The following is a 26,460-nucleotide window of genomic DNA, read 5'->3' as shown; positions in this document are numbered from 1 at the left end:
ATTTAATTCACAGAATTTTCTACGCATATACAGTATTTTAAAGCTATCGTTTAGTTTAATTTATTTTTTTCTCAGAAAAACACTTATTGACTAGACCAGGGTTTCTCAAACTTTCGGCTCCACGAACCCCTGTTAAAATTTCCAAGAGACGGCGAAAGCGAGAAAGATAGATTACATAAAGTACCTACCAAAAAAAATGTCTTTGTAATATTAATGTGATGTGAGAGCTTGTTTCTTGTCGCAAATGGATTCAATGTTATGAGTCATTTTGGACAATTTTAACCTTCATTCTGACTTGGTATCAGTTACCAAGCGACCATTACGTAAATCTTGTCGCGAACCCCCTGTCGTTGAATGGTGCCGTCGTATACCCGACTTTGAGAAACCTTGGACTAGACTAAGAGCATTTCCGCCTACGCTGGAGAATCGCCAGCATGAAAGTGCTGATAGGGCTTCGATCTTGAACCTTGAACAGTGAGCACATATTGAATCATAAACGGCTTTTGTGCCAGAAAATTGTTATGACACCGAATTGTCTAAGTGATTATCACACACTATTGTGTGTGAAATATTTGTGTTTTATAACTGGATTATGAAATGGTTGTATGATAGGGGTTTTACATTACAACTCGATAATATAACACTAATATTATAAAGACAAAAGTTTGTGTGTAAGTGTGTAAGTATGTTTGTTCCTCCTTCAGGCTGCGGCTATTGAAGCGATTTGGCTGAAATTTGAAATGGAAATAGATTTTACTCTTTATTAACACACCTTTTCATCCCAGAAAAAATCATGATTCCCGCGGGATTCGTGAAAAACTGATTCCCACGCGGACGAAGTCGCGAGCGTTCGCTAGTTCATTAATTATAAATCGAAGTGAGTTTCATAAGAGACAGAGAGAGAGTTATAAATCCACTTTACGGAGGCTGCATGCCTGCGTAAAGAGTGGTATGCGCGGTGGACTGAGGTCCTGGGTTAGAACCCCGGCTGGGTCGATTTAGGTTTCCTTAATTGGTCCAGGTCTGGCTGGCGGAAGGCTTCGGCCGTGGCTAGTTACCTATCGACAATGACGTCCCGCCAAGCGATTTAGCGTTCCGGTAAGATGTCGTGTAGAAACCGAAAGGGGTGTGGAATTTCATCCTCCTCCTAACAAGTTAGCCCGCTTCTATCTTAGATTGCATCATCACTTACCATCAGGTCAATTTTAGGGCCAGGGTCAGGGCTAACTTGTAAAAAATAAAAAAAATTATACATGTTCCATACTCTTACATACTAATCTAATCTCACAATATTCAAACTTTTAAACAAATCAAGATATTTACTAGTTATCACCACCATCATCATCATCATCATCATCATCATCATCATCATCATGATCATCATCATAATCATCATCATCATCACCACCACCATATAAGCCGATGGACGTCCACTGCAGGACATATCTTTTAGAGGGACTTCCAAACATCGCTATCCTGATCCAAAAACTTTGTTATGGACCGAACTTTGTCAGTTACATAAATACATAGATTAAACGACTACTTTACTATACATTTATTAAAAAAAATATAAAAAAAAACTACGACCATGACACCCCTAATGCGATAGCAGTAAAACATCTAATTAACTGTAACGAAAGACACGTAGTATCGGTACGTCGTAAAATCTTCGCCGTTCTTATTTTTGGCCTCTATAATATTAACACTAATGACTCTAGTATAGTGCCTAAATGACAGCTCGTATTTGACATTAAAACCGAGGCAATGAGGACAGACTGGGTTATTTTCTAACATTTTCGTGATATTTATAATTTTCAATGCATGGAATACTTTCTTTTTTAAGAACATGTAAAAATAATCTTAGAATTAAAGCATTATTAACAAAACCATCATTGTGTACCATTATTTTATTATAAGCCTTAAATAACATTTGTGTGTAAAATGGATTGATTATGTATGTAAGTGTATAATTAAACTCGGCTTTAACCAAATAATGAACCACAGTTGTTCCCAAATTATTGAAATATCTCAAGGAAACCAATAAAATCAATGAAACCAAAAGTAATACATCAAAAATTCATTACATTTTTATAATACTTATCTATTAAAGATTTTATACTGTTAGACATGTCACTAGCGCATCGAAACTGAGGCGAAGAAAAGTGGCTAATTGTCTTAATTTCATATAGTCGCATAGTAAACAAAGAAAGTTATTCAAACAAATAATACCTAAATATGACCTAAATACTGTCCACAATATCGAGTTATGTATTCAGGAAGTTTAAAAATACCCTAGGGGTAGGGAAGGTCCCTATCCTACTATCCCTACTCCTTGACTCTTAATCGTTTGTATGGGAAATAGAAAAGGGTTGTTTTTTTGGTTTTCCCGACATTTATTGTAATTTTTCTCACATTTTAAATCTTCCCTACACTTCCACAAACATTTCAAGACCTAGATAAGATAAATCCGTTCAGCCGTTCTCGAGTTTTAGCAAGACTAACGAACATTCATTTACATATATAGATTATACATAAATATATAATGTTAACACAAAATTGTGCATTGCGTGGAGTAGCTAAAATGCGGATCTTGTAGGCACGCGACATATCTAATATTATTAAATATCGTTGATATCTATATATAAGTGTTAACCAATAACGAATGCATTAAGTGACGGGGCTAATCTGTGCCTTAAATCAGAATTAAAAGTCTTACAAGGCGATAACCGCTATGTTTTAATGTTATACGTGCTCCAGTTGTAAGCGATCCATTTACAATGTTCCGATTACAGCCGATAAGTGACGTCACACGTTGCTTGGACAGCTTATCAAGATATTATCCCATATCACCACGTGAGACTGACCAATCCTATGATTGCGTAACCATGAGGTTTACATGTAAAAATACAGCAACTTATTTTTCGATAGGTTTTATGTTAGTGATATAAGCAGTCTATTGTTTCTGATTGTGTCTTTATAGAGAAATAACATGTACATAATGGGCTAGTTGACGCTTTTTTAAATGTTTTTGATTTTTTTATATATTTTTTTTATTATTATATATTATTATCTTCTAATAGATGGATTTTAATTTTCATATATTTTTGATTATATGGCAATTTTAGTTTTATATATTTTTGTGACAATAAACGCCTGTCGGCCAAGATGGTCAATGAACAAATCTCAGACGGAACGTATGACAAAAATATTAGTTTCACGTTTAGTACATTGTGACGTCACCACAGAACAGACATCGCTAATAGAATAGAAGTAGCAAGGGGGCGTGGCCCGCTTACACCCGGGTGTGCGGAACTACGCAAGCGTTTCCACGCACGTACTAGCAGTCTTGTTTCGATTACTGACATTGTATTTTGTTCTGTGACCAAAGGAATAAATAATATTCAACTCTAAAAGTAAGGGTAACATATTTCTTTTATCACTAAATATTAAACAGCCAATTACGTGAAGAGTTTATCAGAGTGATTAGTATTATTACACTATATATGTGTTTGTTTAGACCACGCCCCCACGTACGCTGGTTTCAATACAATGAATTGGCACTTTATAAATCTAGTTACCTCTTATGACGTGTGTGACGTCAAAAAAATGGACGACAGCGTTTTTGACGTTTGGAAAATTTGAAAAAATACGTGATTTTTAAATTAAGTTTTATAAGAAATATAATAATTAATAAGTATAGATATATTTCGGACCCTTATTCCATGTAGGTACTATGCGAAATAAATATTGTTTAAATTAAAGGACATGTCCCAATTTTGTATGGAGGCTGGTCCTTTATTCCGAGTGTCAACTTAGCAGAACAAACTATTTTTATCTTAAAAGAACATAAAATATCGGGCTTAAAACCCAAAATAAAATTTGATATGATTCAAGTACGCTATTGGTCGAAAACTTAAAATCAAAGTCACGAGGGTTCCAAAGGCGCCTTGATCCGAGAAGGGCCCACAACAAACTAAGTCTACCCAACTGTATAAACAGAATAGTAGTTTAAATGAACAATAACATCGATTAATTAGACACAATCAACCAATCAATCAAATCAATAGCCTCAATAGCTCAACGGTAAAGCAGTCGGACTCATCACCGAGGGGTAGTGGTTCGATTCCCGCCCCGTTGATCTATTGTAGTACCCACTCCTAATACAGTCTTTCCCGACTAGTTGAAGGAGAATGGGAATATTGGTCATATTTACGAGTAAAAGATATGACTATACTATACTACTAAGCTATATATATAGTACATGCTAAGCTAAGCTATAACATGCTAAGCTATATATAGTAGATGCCGCGCGGCACCCCTACCCTTCCTCGATAAATTGGCTATCTAACACTGAAAGAATTTTTCAAATCGGACCAGTAGTTCCTGAGATTAGCGCGTTTAATCAAACAAACTCTTCAAGTTTATAATATTAGTATAGATTCTTTAAAAAAAAAAAAAAGAACAATGGCTCCATTTGACATCATAATTTAGACGCCCATTGGACTATTGTCATACCCACTCCTAACACAGTCTTTACGGCTAATTGGAAGGTAATGGGAATGTTGGTAATAATAACAGCCATTTAAAAAAAAATAGATATCATTTTTAGAGAACATTGGGAGCTCACAAATCGCCAGGAGGCAATTTGGCTACATTCAGTTTACTGGAAGCAATCGGTAAAGCTACCGTTAGTTAAATTGAATGAATCGCTCGATCGTAAACGTGCATTCGTTTTGCTTTAAAACTTTGCTATCAGTGATATAGTTTTGTTATTTTTTATGTATATATTATATTTATACATGTAGTATATATAAATATTTTATTATTATTATTATATATTTTTTGCACTATCCCGCATTTAATTACATTAATTCCTTTATCCAAAGGTTGTCTGGTAGATATTGCTATAAGCAATAAGACCGCCTTTGCACATACTTACTTACTTATACTTGTTTTCTGTGTTACTTTACTTATGCTTGTTTTCTATGTTTTCTTTTGTTGTTATTTGTTTTTGTTTTGTGCAATAAAGTTTTCTGATAATGAGTTTTCATTTATCTTAATATTTAAATGCGAAAAGTCATTCATCACGAAATCTCGAAGACCACTTGACGTACAAAGATGAAATTTGGCAGGGAGGTAGTCTATAGTTAGTAGGTATCCGCTAAGAACAGATTTTGCGATAGGGACGGATTAAAGAGGTCTAAGGGCGGACGAAATCGCGGGCGTCCGTCCTGTATATGACTGGATTTTTAGGTTACAAACTTGAACAGAGAACAAATAAAATTTAAAAATACTTGAAACTTTTTGATTTTTGGTATCGTCGGAGTAACAGAAAGATAAGACCACGTAATGTAAACAAGCTTATCCGATCATATCATCATATGTTACAGTATCAGTGATTTTTATTTGTCGTCGTCGCTCACTGTTGAGCACAAGTCTCCTGTCAGAATGAGAGAGGTTAGGCCTTAGTCTACCACACTGGCCAAATGCGGATTGGCAGACTTCACATGCGTATAGAATTAAGAAAATTCTCAGGTATGCAGGATTCCTTCACCGTTTGAGACACATTCTTAAAATGCACATAACTGAAAAGTTGGCGGTGCATGCCCCGGACCGGATTCGAACCTACGCCCTCCGAATCGAAGGCAGAGGTCATATCCACTAGGCTATCACGTCCCGTCTAAGTATGAACGTTAATATAAATATGGGAACCACTGTATTAGACGTATGATAGATTACTGTGTAAACTCACTATACGCAGTAACCAGTTTTTCACAGACGACCGCGTTTTTAGTTCAAACTTCTGTAAATACGCATGACCAACTGCAAGTCTGAGAGCCGGTCGATTTAAAACCATTACTAATCTGTAACTTATTTCTAAAAATTTTCTAAACGCGCGAGTAATAATTTATTGGTTCAATGTATTAAATGTTATGTTGAATTTCGAAAAACTTCCAATTTGTAATTTTTTTATTCAATTTTAATTTTGTATTTTTTAATAAATAAAATAAAAACTAATAATTGACGTACAAGTAATTTGTATTAAGCAATAAATAACTTGTGATAAAAAGAGAAAATAAAAGGAAATAAATCTCAGGAAGTGAAGGAACTAGACGTCAGAAGTTGGCTTCGTTTATTTAAGGGTGTTAAAAATATTCATATATTTTACTTAAACAAATTTATCTGGAAAAACGTTCAGTGTCATATCATTATCTATACTTATAATAAAACTGTAACACGTCAAATAGGGATGATGACAGTTTTTTTAAATTGTATATAAATTAAGAGTATACTAATAGTAAAGCAATTTTGTAAAAGGAACAGGATGTCTGTGATCATTACTTTCGGAGCTACAGGGATTTAAAGAGTCAGATTTGCGGCGCTGCCGCGGATCCCTGAAAAACGCTCCATACAAAATGGCTCGAAAAAATGACGTCATAGGCAATGAATGATCGTTAGATTTGTATGCGCGTTCAAACAAAATTACTAATATCTTTGTTATTTGTGCGTTTATCTTTATAGTTCATTTATTAAAAAATGTCCCATTTAATGTAAGGAAGCTAAAACTGTATAAATTTTTATCTAATTACGATAAAAAAATTTTAATAGTTTTTGAAATTTTATAATCTCATTTATTTTGCAAATATCCAGACAATCTTTGCTTTTTATTTATAAATTAGTTAACATTGACCCTATTTATCCAAATGTATCATAAAAATCAATATATTCCAACCTAGTCATCATCCCCATTCTATAGTACATTGAAGATACTTTGAAAATTTTAATTGGAGGGTATTAAATAATCGATACTGAACCCAAAATTTTTTTTTTTGATTTCTTGTCTGTCTGTCTGTCCGTGTTTTTTGTTGACCGGGCATTACGCTGAAACTACTGAATGAATTCAAATGAAACTTGGCACAGTTTAAGACCATAATACGGAGAAGGTTATAGGATACTTGTTATTGCTTGTTATTGTTGTTATACTTGTTATACTTGTTATTGAAAAAAAAATAAGAAGAGGGTGAAATAGGGGTTGAAAGTTTGTATAGAAAGTCCTTCATTTTTAGAATTACAGTTTAAAAAATTTGTTCATAAATCATAATAAAAATACGAAATATAATGTGATTCAAAAATTTTTAAAATTCAACCTCTAAAGTGGTGAAATAGGGCTTGAAAATTTACATTGATTTCCACGCGGAGGAAGTCGCGGGCGTCCGCTAGTATTTAATAAAACTAATAAAACGTTCTCAAATACGTGTAAAATGTATTTTCTATACTCGATGAGGAAAGTCGATTGCAAGTCGGGATCTTGTACTATAATTTATAATGTTTACGCTTAGTTGGAAGTTAAAGGGAAATCATGTTAACGGAACCAGTCATATCCATAAACACATATCTATAATACGCTCATTAGGCTAAGCTTGGATCAGGCTTTATAATAGTCAATGAGATCGGATCATCGGACGTATGAATCTAAAAAAAAAATGTAATTTGTTTGCGTCATTTAGTTTAATAAAATTTATTACGAGTATTTTTTTACTAGACTATAGGAAGACCTGCTTCGTATAAAGTTTTAAGAAGTGTTGTTTGACCACATATAGAAATTAAATATACAGGATGCTCGGGAGATTTCCTATAACTCTGGGGTATATTTTTTACCGAAAATTAATTAAAAATGTTTAAGGAACATGTATTCTAAAATTAATATTTTCGGTGTAAATTAAATTTTTTTTTTGTAAATCGACATTAAAATGTGTCCCATATACGCATCCTTATAATTATGACGTATCAAAGTTTTGTAATTTATAATGCAAGGATAGTCAAAGGCGTGCATTCGTCAACATCTTAAGTTATGGGAAATACTCCCGAGCAACCTGTATATTTATATATTTGACAGGGAACATATATGTATATACATATTTATATATTTGACATATTGGACAGGGAGAGAATATTAGTCATATTAAGAAAGGCAAGTATCTTTACGACATGGAGAATTACCAACACCTGTAGAACCAAAAATATGAAACAAACATAACAGCGGCTCGTACTCATATTGGCCATCAATAATTCTATTTCGATCTTAATTTCTATTTACGTGCTAAAATACATTAACGTACAATGTCCGTGCCAATTCTCTGACGAATAAATTGGACCATTCCGGCCGATAGTCCATTTTGTAAATACAAAAACCATTGAACATTCAACAAAAAACAACTTCAAGGTCAGATATAAGTCATCTTGAAACAAAGTAATTATGAATATATAATATATTATTTATTTAAAGCCGACGAACCCATGCGACAACGTCACCCAGGTCCGACAAAATACTCTCTACGTACGTTTCACCCCGAAACCGGAGCATCCTCAGGAGATGTTGACTCTACAACGTGCAATTGCAAAGTCCGCTTTACGCGTATAATAGCAAAATAAATAAATTATATAGTAATGATGAACTTCCGCAAAGTAACGCCTGCTTCTATCCAATATTTAAAAGTAATTATGTTCAAGCGCAAAACCTTAATTTGATACAACAGGCGGAAATAAGTCATACATTACAAACTGTTCTTAGCTCCTCAAAAAGAACGGCAATCTTCATTTAGAATGAAGAATTCTCAAATCATACCGTAGACAAATTAAAAGGAGAAATTGAAAAGAAAAAATAATAGTCACGTTTCTTTATATTTTTCAGAAGTTATACCGTTTATTGGCGTGTTACTGATGAGTGTTGGACATTCTAACCGTAAGTTTTCTTACTTTATGTGTAATAACAAAAAATGTGAATAAGATATCAGATACTCATCAGAAGGTGGTGAAACGGGCCCTTAATAATTTCTTAATCTATAGGTATCATCATCACAAGCAACCCCACATTAGAAAACTCAGTGTTGTTGGACCCCCCCACCAGGTGGATTGACTACATCAAGCGAGTTGCAGGTATTCGCTGGATGCGGGCGGCTCAGGATAGGTATATACGAGTAAGTATACAAAACCGAAAGGTTTATGAATAGGATCTAATATCTATCTATCGAAATATCTAAAACAGCTTGACGTATAAAGTCGACAATTGGCACTGAGGTAGTATATAGGCCGGATTAAGGAGGTTTGAGGGCCGGATTAAGGAGGACTGAGGGCCGGATTATGGAGGTCTAGTCTATACATATATGTGTGACACGTACCTGCAGCGCCTTGAGCATGGGCACCTTGTCCAGCAGCTCCTCGTACAGCTTGCGCTTCTTGAAGGCGCTCTTGAGCAGGATGCGGCGGAACGTGTGGCGGTCCATGGCCCACAGCGCGCCGGGCGACTGCGCGCGCACGGACGCCGCGCGCGGCATGTTGTACATCAGCGCCAGCTCGCCGAACGAGCCCGACCCCTCGTATGTGTGGACCACCTGCACAAATAAGAGGTATGCATAATCACAGTGTATGTATACGCAACGGAGTGAACGGAACCCGCCAGCTCAACGCCGACTCCGCCACACCAAAAGATTACAGAAGGCCAGCTATTGGCGCAGACTACCTCGGCCGGTTATGATGTCCGCGCTTATTTGTAGGAAGAAGCTCGCCGTGGTGGGCCGATTGAATATAATGTGTCCATTATTTTGTTTTTTTTTGGGAGTTTAAAAATGCAATTCATAAAAAGTACAGACTATTACTATTTATTTAGTTATATTTTCTATTAACCCCTCAGCAACCTCCCAAATAGAAGAATAATAGTCCGTTAGACTGAATTGTAAACGTTATCGATAGTATAATAATTATAATTTGGTATTCCTGTTTCATTTCCTCGTTATTAGCAGACCCGTTTTCAAATCCGGGATCTTTCTTTTCCGGGAACCAGTACAAATATAAAGCAGAAACGACTTAACCCGAGAAGGGAGTCGTCTAAACCGATTTTTTTTACTCCACGCCTCGACTGCTTTTTTGGCTGAAATTTGGAATGGAGATAGATTATAGACTGAATCGTTTTCCTGGCTATAATTATTCTCGGTATTTCACTGGATTCTGGGTTAGATTAATTATTATTGTTTATTTTAAAACAGTCAAAGCTAAAAGGTAGCTTTAAGATTTAGAAAACGATATATGAAGAGCCATGGTCCTTTAGACGTTTCAAGGACCTTTATAACTTTTTTCTTTGGTCGCGCGGAGATTCTTCTTATAGATACGACATACCAAAGTAAGCTTGTTAAGAAATGAAAAATATATTGTATTCAGGTATTTTAGTAAACCTTCCTACAAGGCCAGTCGATTTGTATCTATCTACACACATCTTTAATCTTCATCAATATTGGTTATGGTTTTATGCATAGTAATTGAAGATAAACTATTTTTGGTTTTTAATTTGGGATTTCTTCAAATATTTTTTCATCATCTATACTAATATTATAAAGAGGTAAACTTTGTTTGTATGTTTGTAAGTTTGTAGGTTTGTTTGTTTGTTTGTTTGATTGTAATTAATAGGCTCAAAAACTACTGGACCGATTTTAAAAATTCTTACACGATTCGAAAGCTACATTGTCCACAAGTAACATAGGCTAAATTTTATTTTGAAAAAAAAATAGGGTTCCGTAAGATATTTGGGTTTTTCGGACACAAGGAATAAAAAATCAACCATAAATTATAGATCTTATAAATATCTACAAAAAATCCGCAATATCAAATACACTATACCAATCTATGTCGAGTGAGGCACAACAACCATTTTCTTATTTAAAAATCTTGAATTTTTTAGTTTAGGGGTAGGGGTAGGGTAGGGGTGGTTAAAAGTTAACATCGATTTTAACGTGGACGAAGTCGCGGGCGTCGGCTAGTAACATATAAGTTAACGCGGAAGCCCGCGACTTCATCCGCGTTAAATTAGGTTTTTCACAAATCCCGCAGGAACCATGGATTTTTCCGGGATGAAAGTAAAAGAAGTAGCCCATATGTTAATCCAGAGTAAAATCTATTTCCATTCCAAATTTCAGCTAAATCGCTTCAGTACTACTGGCGTGGCGTTAAAGAGTAACAAATATCCAAATAAACATACATCCATACAAACCTTCGCGTTTATAATATTAGTAGGATTAAAGATTTCGCGATAAATCTGTCTATTGGGCGAAGACAGTAGACGCGTTTTAAGACCAATCAGGGCAATATCATTTCTTCTTAACCTGAGATCTTGAGTGAGGTCGAGGAGTTCTCTCTACCCAAAATTGACCAAATTAACAGCCGTGACAGCCCAGTGGATATGACCTCTGCCTCCGATTCCGGAGGGTGTGGGTTCGAATACGGTCCGGGGCATGCACCTCCAACTTTTCAGTTGTGTGCATTTTAAGAAATTAAATATCACGTGTCTCAGACGGTGAAGGAAAACATCGTGAGGAAACCTGCATACCAGAGAATTATCTTAATTCTCTGTGTGTGTGAAGTTTGCCAATCCGCATTGGGCCAGCGTGGTGGACTATTGGCCTAACCCCTCTCATTCTGAGAGGAGACTCGAGCTCAGCAGTGAGCCGAATATGGGTTGATGACGAGGAAAAATAGACTACAAATCGTCCAAGCCGTAACTATACTATATATATGTTTGCGTCCACGATTTTCTGAAAAATTACTGTTCCAATTAGGATCTTTTAGTTTCGCTTCGTTCGTAAAATAATGTAAAAGCTTTCTACTTTTTTTTTGAAGTCGGTTAAGATAGTAGGTACAGTATTATTATACGGTCAAGGTTTTCGCGAGACGCACAGACACCATTAGCCACATTCTCAAAACCAAGGTCAGCACCGGCATCGCCATCAAACCGTATACGGCGTTTGCAATGAATATTACATAAACTAGACTACGAGCACTTAAGGCCTACGCACACGAGGGAGACTTTGACTTTGAAAACAGTAAACCACCGGAGTACTTTTACTGTTTTCAAAGTTAAAGTAACATTTCATGTTTTCACATTAGTAAAAAATAATAATGTAAAAGGATGAAAATATAAAACGCTCCATAGTTCTACGGCTAACGCAAGAAAGAATATTAAAATAGTTTTAAAGTAATTTAAAAAAAGAAAATTTTCATTTGTGTAAAAATATTTAAAATCTGTACGTACAATGGCTACCCCTAGTTATAAACTTTGTGCACGCCACTACTAGATAGTATCAACAATGTCAACGTCTTTACCTTCTCGAGTCCATCGTCCCCTTTGAATGTATGGTGCCTACCTTAGTTATAAACCTTGTGCATGCCACTGATGCTTTTGCGACAAATGTCTCCGACGGCCTCCGTGGCGCAGATGTATGCGCGGTGGATTTACAAGACTTACGGTCCTAGGTTCGATCCCCAGCTGAGCCGATTGAGGTTTTCTTAAATTGATCCTGATCTGGCTGGTGGAAGGCTTCGGCTGTGGCTAGTTACTTTGTTACTGGCAAAGACTTACCGCCAAGCGATTTAGCTTTCCAGTACGATGTCGTGTAGAAACCGAAAGGGGTGTGATTTTCATCATCCTCCTAACAAGTTAGCTCGCTTCCATCTTAGATTGCATCATCACTTACTATCCGGTGAGATTGTAGTCAAGGGCTAACTTGTAAAGAATAAAAAAAATGTTATAAAGATAGAAAAAAAGAAAAGAATTTCAAAAATTGTGCCACACTTAATCCCTTAACACTATTGTAGTGCCTGATACTCAAACTTCTAAGTCTAAGCATTAGAACACCACTATGCCATATTTGGCACAACCTTGAAAAAGGATCCTGCTCAGCATTGTGCTGCATGTACCAAAGGTAATATTGGACATAGAGCGCTGATTTTCAGCTGATAACCTTGAACCAAAGTACTTGACAGGGCCGGCCCGTCCATACGGAGCAGTCGCTCCAGGCGCCAAATCCTAGAGGACGCCTAAAGAACGTTTGTCACTCCAGAGTATGGTCGAGAACTTCACGTACCATACTTACTTTGCACTCACAATTGGTATAGGTATATATTATTAGGAGCAAACAGTAGAGGCGCCATAATTGGATCTCGCTCCATTCTAAAATTTACTTCAGGCCGGTGCTGGTACTTGATAACCAGTCTGCTTACCTTCTCCACTCCATCGTCCCCGTTGACGAGCACGTCGAACACCCCGTTCTCGATCACGTAGAAGTTGTCGCCGTCGTCGCCCTGCCGGATCACGTATTCGCCGGGCTCTGAACGCTTCTCGAACATCGCGTCCAACACCTATCAAGACATCGACAACGTTAGTAAATATATTTTTTTTAATAAAATTGTATGCTGCAGCCAGACATTATACAAGTGGCGAGGGAAGTTGGTAGAGACGTGAAAGAAAGAAGAAGAAATGTATGTACATATGTATTTATTATAATATTATATATGTAATTATGTATTGAAATAATAGTAAAATATTTTTTATTAGGTCTATAGTTTAACTCATTTTAGTTCCTTTTGGTTATTTAATATTAAGTTTATTTTTCAGTTTAATGTCAGTGTAGGTATTAGTTTAGATTATAAGGTTGTGTTGGCTGTGTTCGTGGCGTTACCCAATCTGTGGTTCCAACTGAAAATCAACGCTACGTGTCCAAATTTAAATGGTCACGTAGCATTATGCTGAGCTGGGGCCATTTTCTGGGTTATGCCACACATCGCAGGGTTTTGTCCTGGATGTACTGTTATACTGGAGATATTGTGATGTGTGGCATAATTTCGAAATAAACGCATTTTTCTTTCTTTCTAGACGTCGTTCGTGTGGCGACGTTAATCTCGAAACTCATCTGTCACCGTGAGCGCGTATCAAAGTATTGGTACGTGGCGTCCCAATTATTTGCGCGAGTAGAGCAATGTGTGGACACCGTGTCGCTGCAGCATTAACTAGGTACTCACACAGGTAGTAACAGAAATTGTAATTAATTTTAACTATTTTTAACTTTAAGATAGATAAAATTCGTTCGATGCGATCCTTCTATGCGGATCTGTGGACACAGTTGTACGATTTTCTATACAAATAATACTAAAAACAGTTTGATGCGATGCGACCGATGCCGATCTGTGGACGTTTTCCTTTAAGCGTTTATTGACGGCTCTTCTCATCAGATCCAGCTTTACGAACCGGTAGTATAGTTACTATTCACTATAAACTGACAAACCTGAAGTTTAAAAACTACTTAAACTTCAGGTTTGTCAGACATAAGAGCAGATTTTTGCATAACAGATAAATGTTTTAAAATCATGTGGTAACCTTATAGGACAATATTTGATTATTGGACGTACCAAAGTCTGGCAGATGGCTTGCAAGTAAAACGGCCTACCATCACGATTTGCTATATTCGCAATTTCGTCTGGATCGCCGTGAATATCATATCACATACGCAAAGTGTGAATGGTGATGAGAATGGTTATTAATAAATATTTTGTTCCTGCGTCAAGGACTATTGCGATTAGGTACTATAAAAACTTTCAAGCAAAGATCCATAAAATCCAAAGAAGTATTCTGATGGTTCTGCATAAGAAATGATTTTGGAGATAACCACCAAATTTTTTACGACTACGGCGAAGCCAAAAGGAAGGACAACGATTTTGGCAGTCTATGTATGTAAGTATGTATGTATTTGAATATAAGGTAACTGACTAATTTAAGGAAAGTCAAAAAGTCGTTGGAAACATTGTTCGCTAGTTCAGAAAAAACACACGCTGTAAAAAAATGGTAAAACCAAGTTCAAGATGTACAAGTTTTGAACACTGATCGGCACAGGGGCGACCGACTTAGTCGCGTAAAGATTGCAATCTCAGAAAAATAATAAGATCCATTTTGGGAGCCTCCTCATTTTTGAAGTCGGTTAGAAATGAGAAAATACAGACAAAGTATCCCAATTATACATATACATACATATAACATGTGGTGGAATCATCATTACCTATTTAGACATTTGGTATAGCGTACCTAATGACTAAAAGATAGGATAGGGGATTTAGCCTTATTCCTCCAAACTAGTCAATTGCGAGTTAGCTGCTAACCGTTACACACACATTAAGAACTTAAAGCGTCCAAGACAGGTTTTTCTTACGTTATTAGCCTTCGAGGTTCAAGCAAGTTAACTATGCTAGCTAAAAACGTATCAAATATAACTTCGCAAAAACAGAACTCGGGGTTAGAAAGACCAGATTGAACTAAGTCTCAAGTTAAAATTACCGCTTGATAAATCTATTATGTAGGTAGAGAGAACGTTTAAGTTACAGATTTATATCAAGTCTACAAGTTATGTAACCGCGTCCGGTGTTTTCAGTCACCGTGGCGGGCATTAGCATTCATAAATTGTGCATACCGTTTGTAGTTTTTTTTATAAATATATCTCAAACATATTAGGTATTTGAACAATGAAGTTGGAGGCATAATATTATAGTAATCATGTAGGTAATGCATAGCTAATAGGTTGGTGCAACATGACTTCATATATTTTACTTTCGTCTTTACGTCTTTTTTCCCTTCTTTAGGGAGACTAACATTCCGAAGGACCACAGTATAAAAGTGAATAAATATTATGACCTAAAAAATGAATTAACTAAAAATGGCTATGCAGTTAGTCTGTACGCCGTAGAAGTAGATGCGAGAGAATTACTAGCAAAATCTCTCTATAACATGCTTAAAGACTTTGGCCTCTAGAACTGCAGCAAGTTCTATATTAGAACGGGTATCCAAGGCTGCTCTAATAAGCATCTTTAAGAGAACAGCACGAACGGAGGAGGGGAGTGTTAATCGATTGTCAAGGAATTCCTTAACCCTACATCCTGTAGTCACAAGTTCAGGACTCTGCTCGGAGATTTTCTCTCTACCACGCGATGGACCCGGCACCTGCACGGTAAATCCTTGGAATGCTAAGATATTTGTTTCTCACTTTCAATTTATTTAAGTTTTTCTCTCGGAAAGCTTACAAGAGTCAAGTACGGAATGCCTTGCAGAGTGCTGACTTTCTGCTGTAAGACTTGGACCTCAACTAAGTTTTTTTTTTCAGGAGGAATAAAATCCTCATAGACATCCTGAACCGGATAGTGCCGGACTCTTACCGGCTAAATAAAGCCCCTCCGGACCCCGAGCCTTGAACAATGGGCCCAATGAGGTGTGGGCAAAGTTCAGCCCTCCCATGAATATAGTTAGAATTGTTAGAAACTGGATTGATAAAGAATCAATGAATGATATGAACCTTCATAAAAGTTTGTCCAATTTTAAAAATAGACCGTTATACTTCAAGTTTGTTGACCCCATTTCACATCCGTGGAGTGTGGGCGTAAACTTTTGCAGGAACAAAATTGTTTCTTTATCAAATGTATCTTTTGCCGAGAATTTGTCCCGTTTCATATCATTTATGTTAGTAGATACTCGTACAAAAACCAATTCCAGTAGGTTCAACAAATTATGTAGGTTCAGCATTAAATGCTTTTATTGGCACTTTTGTTAATAAATTCAATTTTATATTAGAGGTTTTGTTTACGAAAAGTCAATTTTATCTTTTTATTGTGAGTACAATTGCCCGGCAGGCAAATTCGTCGAATAAGAGATATTCGAGAAGAGCTTGCGAGACACTCACTTTTTTGAAAAATCATCATTTATATTTGGCGCGAAAGGGGATCCGATTTCTCCTAGGTTAGGTACCTGGGGTAGCATAGCTCGCTGAGTAGCCTTCGTCCGAATCATCCTCTTCGAATCGTCTGCCAGAGACAATAATAATTCCTTACCTGCTGCATTTGTTGCGCATCAAGGGAGCGAATCAGCAGTATGCCTCGGACAGCCTCGGCCAGTCTCGCCCGCTAACTTAGTGAACACGGCCTGTGCGCCTTCGTCCGAATCATTCTCTTCAGATCGTCTGTCAGAGTCAATAGTAATTCCTTACCTGCTGCATTTGTTGCGCATCAAGGGAGCAGCAGTATGCCCCGGACAACCTCGGCCAGCCTCGCCCGCTGACTTTGGGAACAAGGCCGGTGCGCCTTCGTCCGAATCATCCTCTTCGGATCGTGTGTTAGAGGCAATAGTAATTCCTTACCTGCTGCATTTGTTGCGCATCAAGGGAACGGAACAGCAGTATGCCCCGGACAGCCTCGGCCAGTCTCGCCCGCTGAGCGTCTGACTTCGGGAACACGGCCGGTGCGCCTTCGTCCGAATCATCCTCTTTAGATCATCTGTCAGAGGTAATAGTAATTCCTTACCTGCTGCATTTGTTGCGCATCAAGGGAGCGGAACAGCAGTATGCCCCGGACAGCCTCGGCCAGTCTCGCCCGCTGAGCGTCTGACTTCGGGAACACTGCCGGTGCGCCTTCGTCCGAATCATCCTCTTCAGGGTCGTATGTCTCCGCGAACACCGATTTGCGTCGATTGTTGAAGCGCGCCACTGGCGGCTCTAAACGAGAACAAACATTATGTTAAAAATATTAAAAAAGAAAAAATATATAATTAAGCTACATATTATCACAATTACCTTAGCACTTAGCACTAATTAACACTATTATTAATCTCATCTCATCTCATCAATAATAGTAATCATTATTATTGAAGAGATTCACATACATATGCTCGAATACAGTATTTTTCTTCAGAGTTCAGATAAAAAGTACTAGCCATTTAATATAGTCCTTTAAGATATATGTTTACAAAGTATAGAGGAACTCAATATGTGCTTTTAGGATTAACTTGACCGACTAAAGGTAAGGTAAGGTGGTTTAGTATCTGGCTAAATAGTGTATTGTTAAAGTCTGATGATTTAAGCATAACAGAGTGGGAGGGTTACAAAGTAGGTGTTAAAGTAGAAAAACAACTGATGTCTTGGCATTTCTGATCCTATTTTATATTAATTTTGAAGTAAAATATTACCAGAATTTTAAAAAATGTTTGCTGATTTCCGCAAACAAAGATATTTAAAAATCTTCATGAAAGTACAGACGCTGTCATCACCACTAAAAGCTGAAATGTTATATGAATAATGTCTCTATTCATCATCTAACAATGATAGAAGAATACATGGTATTTGGAATATATGGTATATTAATACCAAGTCTTCTTTGGGTCTATGCGACGTTAAAGTAAATCCCTATTAGGACTGTGGGATTCCCTACAAAAATAGTGGGACCTAATACAAACTACTATCTATTAACTAACTGTACCTTTTTTGTGTCTTTCTTTTTTTGTTGTAGGTGTCGAATAGATATAAAAAAACCCACACAAATGTGTTTAAATTTAGAACATCAAGCAACTAATTTTATTTTATTGGGCAATCAATTTTAGCAGGTTAAAACCAACCTTGACATTGAATGTTTGTAAGCGTAGTAAACATTATGTTTTACTATGTAATAGGAATTCTTTCATAATCTATTACAAAATGTTTAATCACATACCTACCTAGTAGCTAAAAGTAAACATCTTACTTATTAGTAAATATCTGTCTTTATGAGATGGATACATTTCATGGATTCCTCCTTATACAAGTAGGAGAAGGCATATAAATAATCTAGACTATAATCTATCTACTTCAAAATGATCGGATCGTGATTTGGTTCAGTAGCCGAGGCGTGAAAGAGTAACAAACATTTATACTATCAAAATCATCAGGGTTTCGCAAATCTCGGGAATCCATGGATTTTTCAAGATAAAAAGTAGCTTAGGTGTTAATCCAGAGTAAAATCTATTTCCATTTCAAATTTCAGCCAAATCGTTTCAGTAGTAGCGGCGTTAAAGAGTAACAAACATCGAAACAAACATACATCCATACAAACATTCGCGTTTATAATATTAGTAGGATAATAAATCATTGGTTATTATTACAATACCTACTACTTTTTTTAGAAAAATAAACTGCATTGTATACTAAATTGGTGTGACATTGATAAAAACAAGTATTTGCACTTAGATGTTTGTCGATTTGAAACACTTGATACTGATTTGATTTGCATGATAGCTTTAATAAAAGATTTAAAACAATATACATCAAATAATAGACTTGAAACTGCGACGAATACCCTAGCATTCCAAGGATTCACTTTGTGGGTGTTTGGACCACAATTTATAACAAGTAAACATGCAGACAGTGCTGGAATTGGAAACTTGATGCTCTAAGTCTAAGCAATCTTCCCATAGGCTGTAGCACAAAGAATTAATAAAAAAACGCGCGGATTTTGAAATTGCTTGATTTTTTTTGGTCTGATTTATAGGCTAATCCAGGACTGCACGCAGATCACTTGATGTTAAGTGATTAATGGCACATGGCTTATTAGACATTTGTAAATTTGTGTAAATTATGATTTTTTTTTTAATTTTCTTAACCTATTAAGTAATTATTTTGATAAAAATGACAGCAATTAAAGTCTATTTATGAATGAGGTAGATGACTAATACAATAACCCATAACTTAGGCCTGCAAAACACATTTCAGTTTGTATTTTATTTAACTTCAAGCCCTCGTGTCAATGTCTTACACAAATAAAATTCAAGGATGCATTAGCACTTGTATATACAAATGAAACCTCACACTTGATTTTCAATAATCAATACATATAAATAAAATTGATGTGTCAGTTTGTGATTTAAAAAAAACTATGTATTTAACTGACTTTAAAAAGAAGGAACAGTGCGTGTTGCCAGTGTTCCGAGACTTGGTCGCTAACTATGGGCCTCATAAGAAGGCGAGTCACACAGCGGGCGATGGAACGAGCTGTGTTAGGAGTATCTCTGCGTGATCGAGTCAGAAATAAGGAGATCCGCAGAAGAACCAAAGTTACCGACATAGCTCAACGAGTTGCGAAGCTGAAGTGGCAATGGGCGGGGCACATAGTGCGAAGAGCCGATGGACGTTGGGGTCCCAAAGTGCTGGAATGGCGACCCCGCACTACTAAGCGCAGTGTTGGCCGACCCCCCACCAGGTGGACTGACGACATCAAGCGGGTCGCAGGGATTCGCTGGATGCAGGTGGCTCAGTATCGTGATGTTTGGAAGTCCCTACAAAAGGCCTATGTCCTGCAGTGGACGTCCATCGGCTGATTTGATGATGATGATGATGATGATGATGATGATGATGATGAAAAAGAAGGAGGTTATCCAGTTGATCTGTATGTTTTTTTTTATGTATGTACCACCACTTGAAGACAATTAAACCAATTTGCAAAATTCCTTTTATCAAGTGTTTTTAAGATCGCAATGTTCTAACAGATGACTAAACTAAAAACGGCTTTTTGGTTAGTCTGTATGAAGTAGAAGTAGGTGCTAGAGGATTACCAGCAATATTTCTCTATAACTTGCTTATAAACTTTGGTCTCTCTAGAACTGCTGCAAGTTCTATATTAGAATAGGGATGATGACAGTTTTTTAAATTGTATAAAAATTAAGAGTATACTAATAGTAAAGCAATTTTGTAAAAGGAACAGGGTATCTGCGATCATTACTTTCGGAGTTACAGGGATTTAAAGGGTCAGATTTGCGGCGCTGCGGCGGATCCCTGAAAAACGTCCCATACAAAATGGCTCGAAAAAATGACGTCATAGGCAATGTAATGATCGTTAGATTTGTATGCGCGTTCAAACAAAATTACTAATATTTTTGTTATTTGTGCGTTTATCTTTATAGTTCACTTATTAAAAAATGTCACATTTAATGTAAGGAAGCCAAAACTGTATGAATTTTCATCTAATTACGATAAAAAAAATTTAATAGTTTTTGAAATTTTATAATCTCATTTATTTTGCAAATATCCAGACAATCTTTGCTTTTTATGTATAAATTAGTTAACATTGACCCTATTTACCCGAATGTATCATAAAAATCAATATATTCAAACCTAGTCATCATCCCCATTATATCTAAATCTGCTCTAGTAGGATCTATAGGATTTGGCTAGGCAGGTAGAACAACACGAGCTGAGAAGGGGAGTGTATACTGTTAAAAATAAGAAAGTATATTTATGTATAACGCATACTCGACCTGGACATTTGAAAAACAGGACGCACCAAATGAGCGCCAACTCCTAATGAGGATCGACCTCCACAAGACAAAAAAACTCGCAACATATTTGTTTATAGTCTTAGGACTGATCGCAAATTGGCCGTACAAAAAAAAAATGTATAACTGCTTCGCAGCTAAACTATTTTTAAAATTACACAATGCAAAGCCATATGATCAGTAAGTAACGCAGACTTTATTTTATGCCTGTATTCTCACAAGAACATAAACTGTAGAGGTAGAACTGCAGATTGTATACTAGTAATTATGTAACAAAAATTAATCGGGTACTTAATCACCAATTACAGAGTACATATGAGCTTTAATTTTTCAACATTATCTTGTAAATTACATATTTAAAAAAAGCCCAACATCTGTTTCAACTCCGTGCCACAGACGTTGAGAAAAATAAGCCAGCATCATCTCGAAACTTCAAAGAGTCAAACACAAACAAGTAAATGAGATCACAGTATAGTAAACACAGTAAATTTATGTCCTAACAAAAACTGTTGAGCTCAAAATCCCATGTGAATTAGGTATGATGTTGAGAAGTTAAGACTTGAAAACTTGCAATATCTACAAGATAATCATATTTGTTTGTCAAATTTGAAACACTTGATACTGATTTGATTTTCATGATAGCTTTAATAAAAGATTTAAAACATTATACATAAAATATTAGACTTGCAACTGAGACAAACACCCTAGCATTCCATGGATTAACTTTGTGGGTGTTAGGACCACTTAATTTATAACAAGTAAACACCCAGACAGTGCTGGATTTGGAAACTTGATGCTCTAGGTCTAACAATCCTCCCATAGGCTGTAGCATAAAGAATTAATAAAAAAAAACACGCGGATTTTGAAATTGCTTGATTTATTTTTGGTCTGATTTATAGGCTAATTCCAGGCCTTGTACTTGCTGGAAATAATTAAAATGTAAAAATTGTTCCTTTCAAATTTAAAGGCTTTGAGCAAGTTTATTTGATTTGATCAGTATTATTGGATCAGTGGATATGAACTCTGCCTTCGAAATGGAGGGCGTAGGTTTGAATCCAGTCTGGGGCACCTCCAAATTTTCAGTTATTTGCATTTTAATAATTTAAATATCACGTGTCTCAAATGATGAAGAAAAACATCGTGAGAAAACCTGCACACCTGAGAATTTTCTTAATTCTCTAGGTGTGTGAAGTCTACCAATCTGCATTGGGCCAGCGTGGTGGGCTAAGGCCTAACCCCTTTCATTCTTAGAGGAGACTCGTGCTCAACAGTGAGCCGAATATGGTTGGATGATGATTGGGATCAGTGGCATGCACTCCATAGATGCAAAAAATGTATTGCCTATCCTGAGAATTCATTACAAAGTTATATATTTGAAAAGGAATTTTATATATTGCATATTCTATATGAATAATGAATAATGCATACTCATTCAATTGTACAGGAAACCAATAATAATATAAATCTCCATGATCACAAAATACCTTTAATTATCATATCAACTGTACCAGTTGGAATTTCAAAGATTATAATGATACTAGCAGACACCCAGCAATTTCACCTGCCTGGATAAAATAAAGCCACTCTCTATGACACTCACAAATAATATAGCTTTCTATAGGTAAAAGAATTTTAAAATTAGTTCTATAGATCCAGAGACAGAAAAAGAGCTGTGATAACCCAGTGGATATAAAAGAGCAGTGATAGCTCAGTGGAGGACCTCTGCCCTCGATTCCCGAGGGCATGGGTCCGAATCCAGCCTGGGGCACACACCAACTTTCAAGTTGTGTGTATTTTAAGAAATTAAATATCACGTGTCTCAAACAGTGAAGGAAACCAGCATACCAGAGAATTTTCTTAATTTTCTGAGTGTGAAGTCTGCCAATCCGCAATGGGCCAGCTTAGTGGACTATAGGCCTAACCTCCTCATTCTGAGAGGAGACTCAAGCTCAGCAGTAAGCCGAATATGGGTTGGTAATGAATGAATGAATAGATCCAGAGATTACAACCTCACTAACTTTCTGTCTTTATAATAGTATAGTAAATATACTACACTATAACTATACTAGTTATAGTATGGATCACCTATATCAAGGATTTTCATCAGATCTGAGTGGTGTTGCTTCTTGGGTTTGTTGGCATATTACAGATAACAAATTAGCTATTTATTGTTAAAAATTGAAATGAAAAAAAAAATAATCACTTGTTTTTAGACTCTGTTTAGTTCAAGCATGCTGTCCATATTACTCTTATCACATACATGTGCCAAATGGCTTGGTAACAACTAAAAATCATAAGCGAGTTTGGGAAACTCACACATCATTAAATAAATAGTTATGGCACACAGCCAAGCAAAAGAAACAGTTATTACACAGCAAAACACTGTTCACAACAAAAGAATGTCTGGAAATTTCTATTCAATATCAGTTTCTAGCTTTTCCACGTATTATAAAGTGAGGAGTTACCAGAAAACTACGAGTTGCTTTTACTTTATACTAAACCATTTCAGTACAAAACCAAAGTTACTACTATGTCAAGTAGTAAATATGTTGTCAGATTCTGAGAGAATTTTTTTTTCCATAATTCTTGAGTTACCAGACAGCTTGAGATTGGGTTTGCTACTACTCTTAAAATTGCTCATAAAAGTGGTGCAAATGTATGTTTATCAGAGGTGCAAGATAGCAATGTGATGCCTGCCAATAATAGAAAAAAGTTACATACCCTCATATACAATATAATTTAAAAACCAAACAGTAGGTAGTTAGAACCACAAATACCATGTGCATAGAAGAAATGATCTGTTTGATCAGGTGGCAAAAATCTGCTATAATTAATGGTAGGTATGGAATTTATGTCTACAATTAAACTTGAGTAGCCTCTAAATAATTATGAAATGTTTATTAAACCACAAACAAACATATCCAAAGTTATTTGAGAGAAGAATGTTATTTATTGATATATTTGAAAGTATTATAAATTTTGATAATTTTATTAAATTTTTGAAAGATCTTTATTATCACAAAGATTTGGTAAAAACTAAGCTTTAGAAAGAAGGCTAGAAGGCTTCCTAGGAGCCTTTTTAAATGAAAATTACTATGTTATTATAAAAAATAGTCTGTCTTTCTATAAAGGTTTGGTTTGTAGGACCACTTACATCTAAAATTTAATTCACTTTAAGATGTTAAAATAAATATTAATTTAATCTTATCAATATTTATAGTTATATTATACTTAATCTAATATTGTATAAATGGGATATTTATAAAAGTACAATTAATTTAAAGTGCAGTGCAGTGCCAAAAAATTTTTCCTTAACATTTTACCGCGGCTTGTTGCCTCGACTGGTGACAGAAGGGCTGGCTCATTTTTTGCGCAAAGGATCAGCTTGGCTGTCCAGTGCGAAAATGCAGCCAGTATTCTTGCCACCATTCCACGTGGGCATGATTTGTATAGTTATTAGGATAAGTTAGCTTAAGTTCCTTAATGTATTCTTTCTCAATAAAAAAAAAAATGATCCTAATAATTTGAAATTAAATTTAAAGTTATATTAAAAATTATAAATATCCTTTATTTGAAAATCTGTAATGGACAAAATTTATTTGGATCTATCATATTATTAGGTTTTTACTAACGTCATACATTTATAGCAAAATAATTATGTTATACTTATTTATGTTTACTGAGAATTTTGCAACAGTACACCACAGTACAGTATTTATACTACACAATATAGTACTACTACAAATTACTGCAACGAAAACAATATTAATTGCAATAGCACCTAACAAGCATTATGTATGGTGAATGAAAATATTGAACAATATTAAAAATATCTCAAATGGTTTATTCTATGCCTTCAAATAGTAAGTTATTTTAATTCATATTCATGAACCTCATATAGGATATAGGTGACTATGCCTCAACTGAATGAGCATATGAGCCTTTGCCTATGCAGACTGGAAAATCAATAGTGCAATAGACTATACAAGAATATAAAATTCATGTCCAGTACATAGTTATAGCAACTTGTGCAAGAGCTAGACGCCGTGTATGTGGTTATGTATGTTGAATTAGATATTCTGTTCATTCATATGGAAATGACATTACGTTGGCGCTACGGCTGCCCTAATAACTAACCTTTGACGCCGTTTCGAGCCGAGAGTTTATTACTGGGAGATATGATAGGGAATATACCTTCTTCGTCTGATATTATGGACTCATCGGGAGTGCCCGCCGACGGGCCTCGCACTATCGTCGTTGTCCTGTTGTTCTGTAGCCTGGTGAAGAACTCGACCGCGTAGTTGATCACGTCTCCCGGCTGCTCCAGCAGGTAGCTGATGGTGAACTCCAGCAGGATCTCTCTGAGGTCATCGGGGACTTGGATCCGTCCGCCCTGAGGCCTGCTCATGTCTGACCGCGTCACTTCGCTTCCTCGTTACTGTGCCCCGCGGTGAACGTCAAAGCGACTCGCCAGATTAAAACTTCGATATCATAGCCATTGAATTTAGCTAAGCGACACACCAACGAGCAACCTTACGGCGGTGAAGTAGCACTACATACAAACGTTAGTAATAAACAAAACCACACTATTATACTATGATTTTCTCAAGTAATAAACCTGACTACGAATAATCAAGTATGACACACTTTTCTCAAAATATTCTTCGTCCTCCAGCCTGACAATTATAAAATCTCCTTTCACTGAAAAGTAAAAATGGCGAAATCTGGATTGCCCTACTTCTATAATCACTCGCCTAGTTTAAATTTTCATTGCCATAAAGAAAATTATGCAATCGACCATAAACAAACCAATTTATAGAAATTGTATATGGCCAGCGCAGACATCAGACACTGTTGTCGGATCATTTTGTCTTCATATACTATTAATAAAGCTATTGAGCGTATTGAGCCCACTGCTATCAATTCTAAGACTTTGATTTACACTCGTAACGAATAGAGCATTTACTTCGTTGATAGAGTATGCAATTTTCTCTGTCTACGATTTACTCCATTATTTAATTTATAATCTGTGGCGGTTATACAAACACAGATTGATTGATGTATGTGTATACCTATCATACCATAAACCCAATTTCGTGGAGGCAAATTTGAAAAAAAATTGCCTCGTTTGTTTGTTTACAGATGCAGATTTTTTGGTTTTGGTATTATAATGCTGAGAATACAGTAGGAAACTACACGTAAGAATCTTCTAACATTGATTTAATTTTCATCAGCTGTTCAGCAAGTCCATTTTCATTTTAGATACAAAAAAACAAACACTTATCCGGTGAAAAGTCCGGCGCAAGCTTAACGTGTTCTCCCAACTTCAAAACACCAGACTGCTATTTTTCATGAAAGAAAAATCCCAATAGGTAATGTACCAATTTTTTTTGAATTCGGGATTCATACCTTGACCTCATTGTCCTGAACCAGCTAACCACGGGATCAATGAGGCAGTTTGCTGAGAAATACTGTGAGTGTGAAGGTATTTCACGACCTCCGTGGCGCAGTGGTATGCGCGGTAG

General features: G+C 36.1%; 1 protein-coding gene across 1 annotated transcript in view; it reads right to left on the bottom strand.

Annotated features, from left to right (window-relative positions):
• LOC112053282 (cAMP-dependent protein kinase type II regulatory subunit) overlaps positions 1 to 25,696 on the bottom strand; it is a 40,534-nt gene extending 14,838 nt beyond the window's left edge. The window contains exons 1-4 of the mRNA XM_024092666.2: positions 25,130 to 25,696; positions 17,161 to 17,351; positions 13,048 to 13,185; positions 9,180 to 9,392 (exon numbers count right to left, since the gene is read on the bottom strand). Coding sequence (XP_023948434.1) covers positions 9,180 to 9,392; positions 13,048 to 13,185; positions 17,161 to 17,351; positions 25,130 to 25,343 — 756 coding nt within the window. The 5' untranslated portion in view covers positions 25,344 to 25,696. The remainder of the gene's footprint in view (positions 1 to 9,179; positions 9,393 to 13,047; positions 13,186 to 17,160; positions 17,352 to 25,129) is intronic.
• Positions 25,697 to 26,460: the final 764 nt, after the last annotated feature.

The sequence above is a fragment of the Bicyclus anynana genome, chromosome 20, assembly GCF_947172395.1.
Source record: "Bicyclus anynana chromosome 20, ilBicAnyn1.1, whole genome shotgun sequence".
In the NCBI taxonomy this organism is placed as follows: domain Eukaryota; kingdom Metazoa; phylum Arthropoda; class Insecta; order Lepidoptera; family Nymphalidae; genus Bicyclus; species Bicyclus anynana.
Note: the sequence above shows the minus strand (reverse complement) of the source record. Positions and strands in the feature narration are given on the sequence as shown.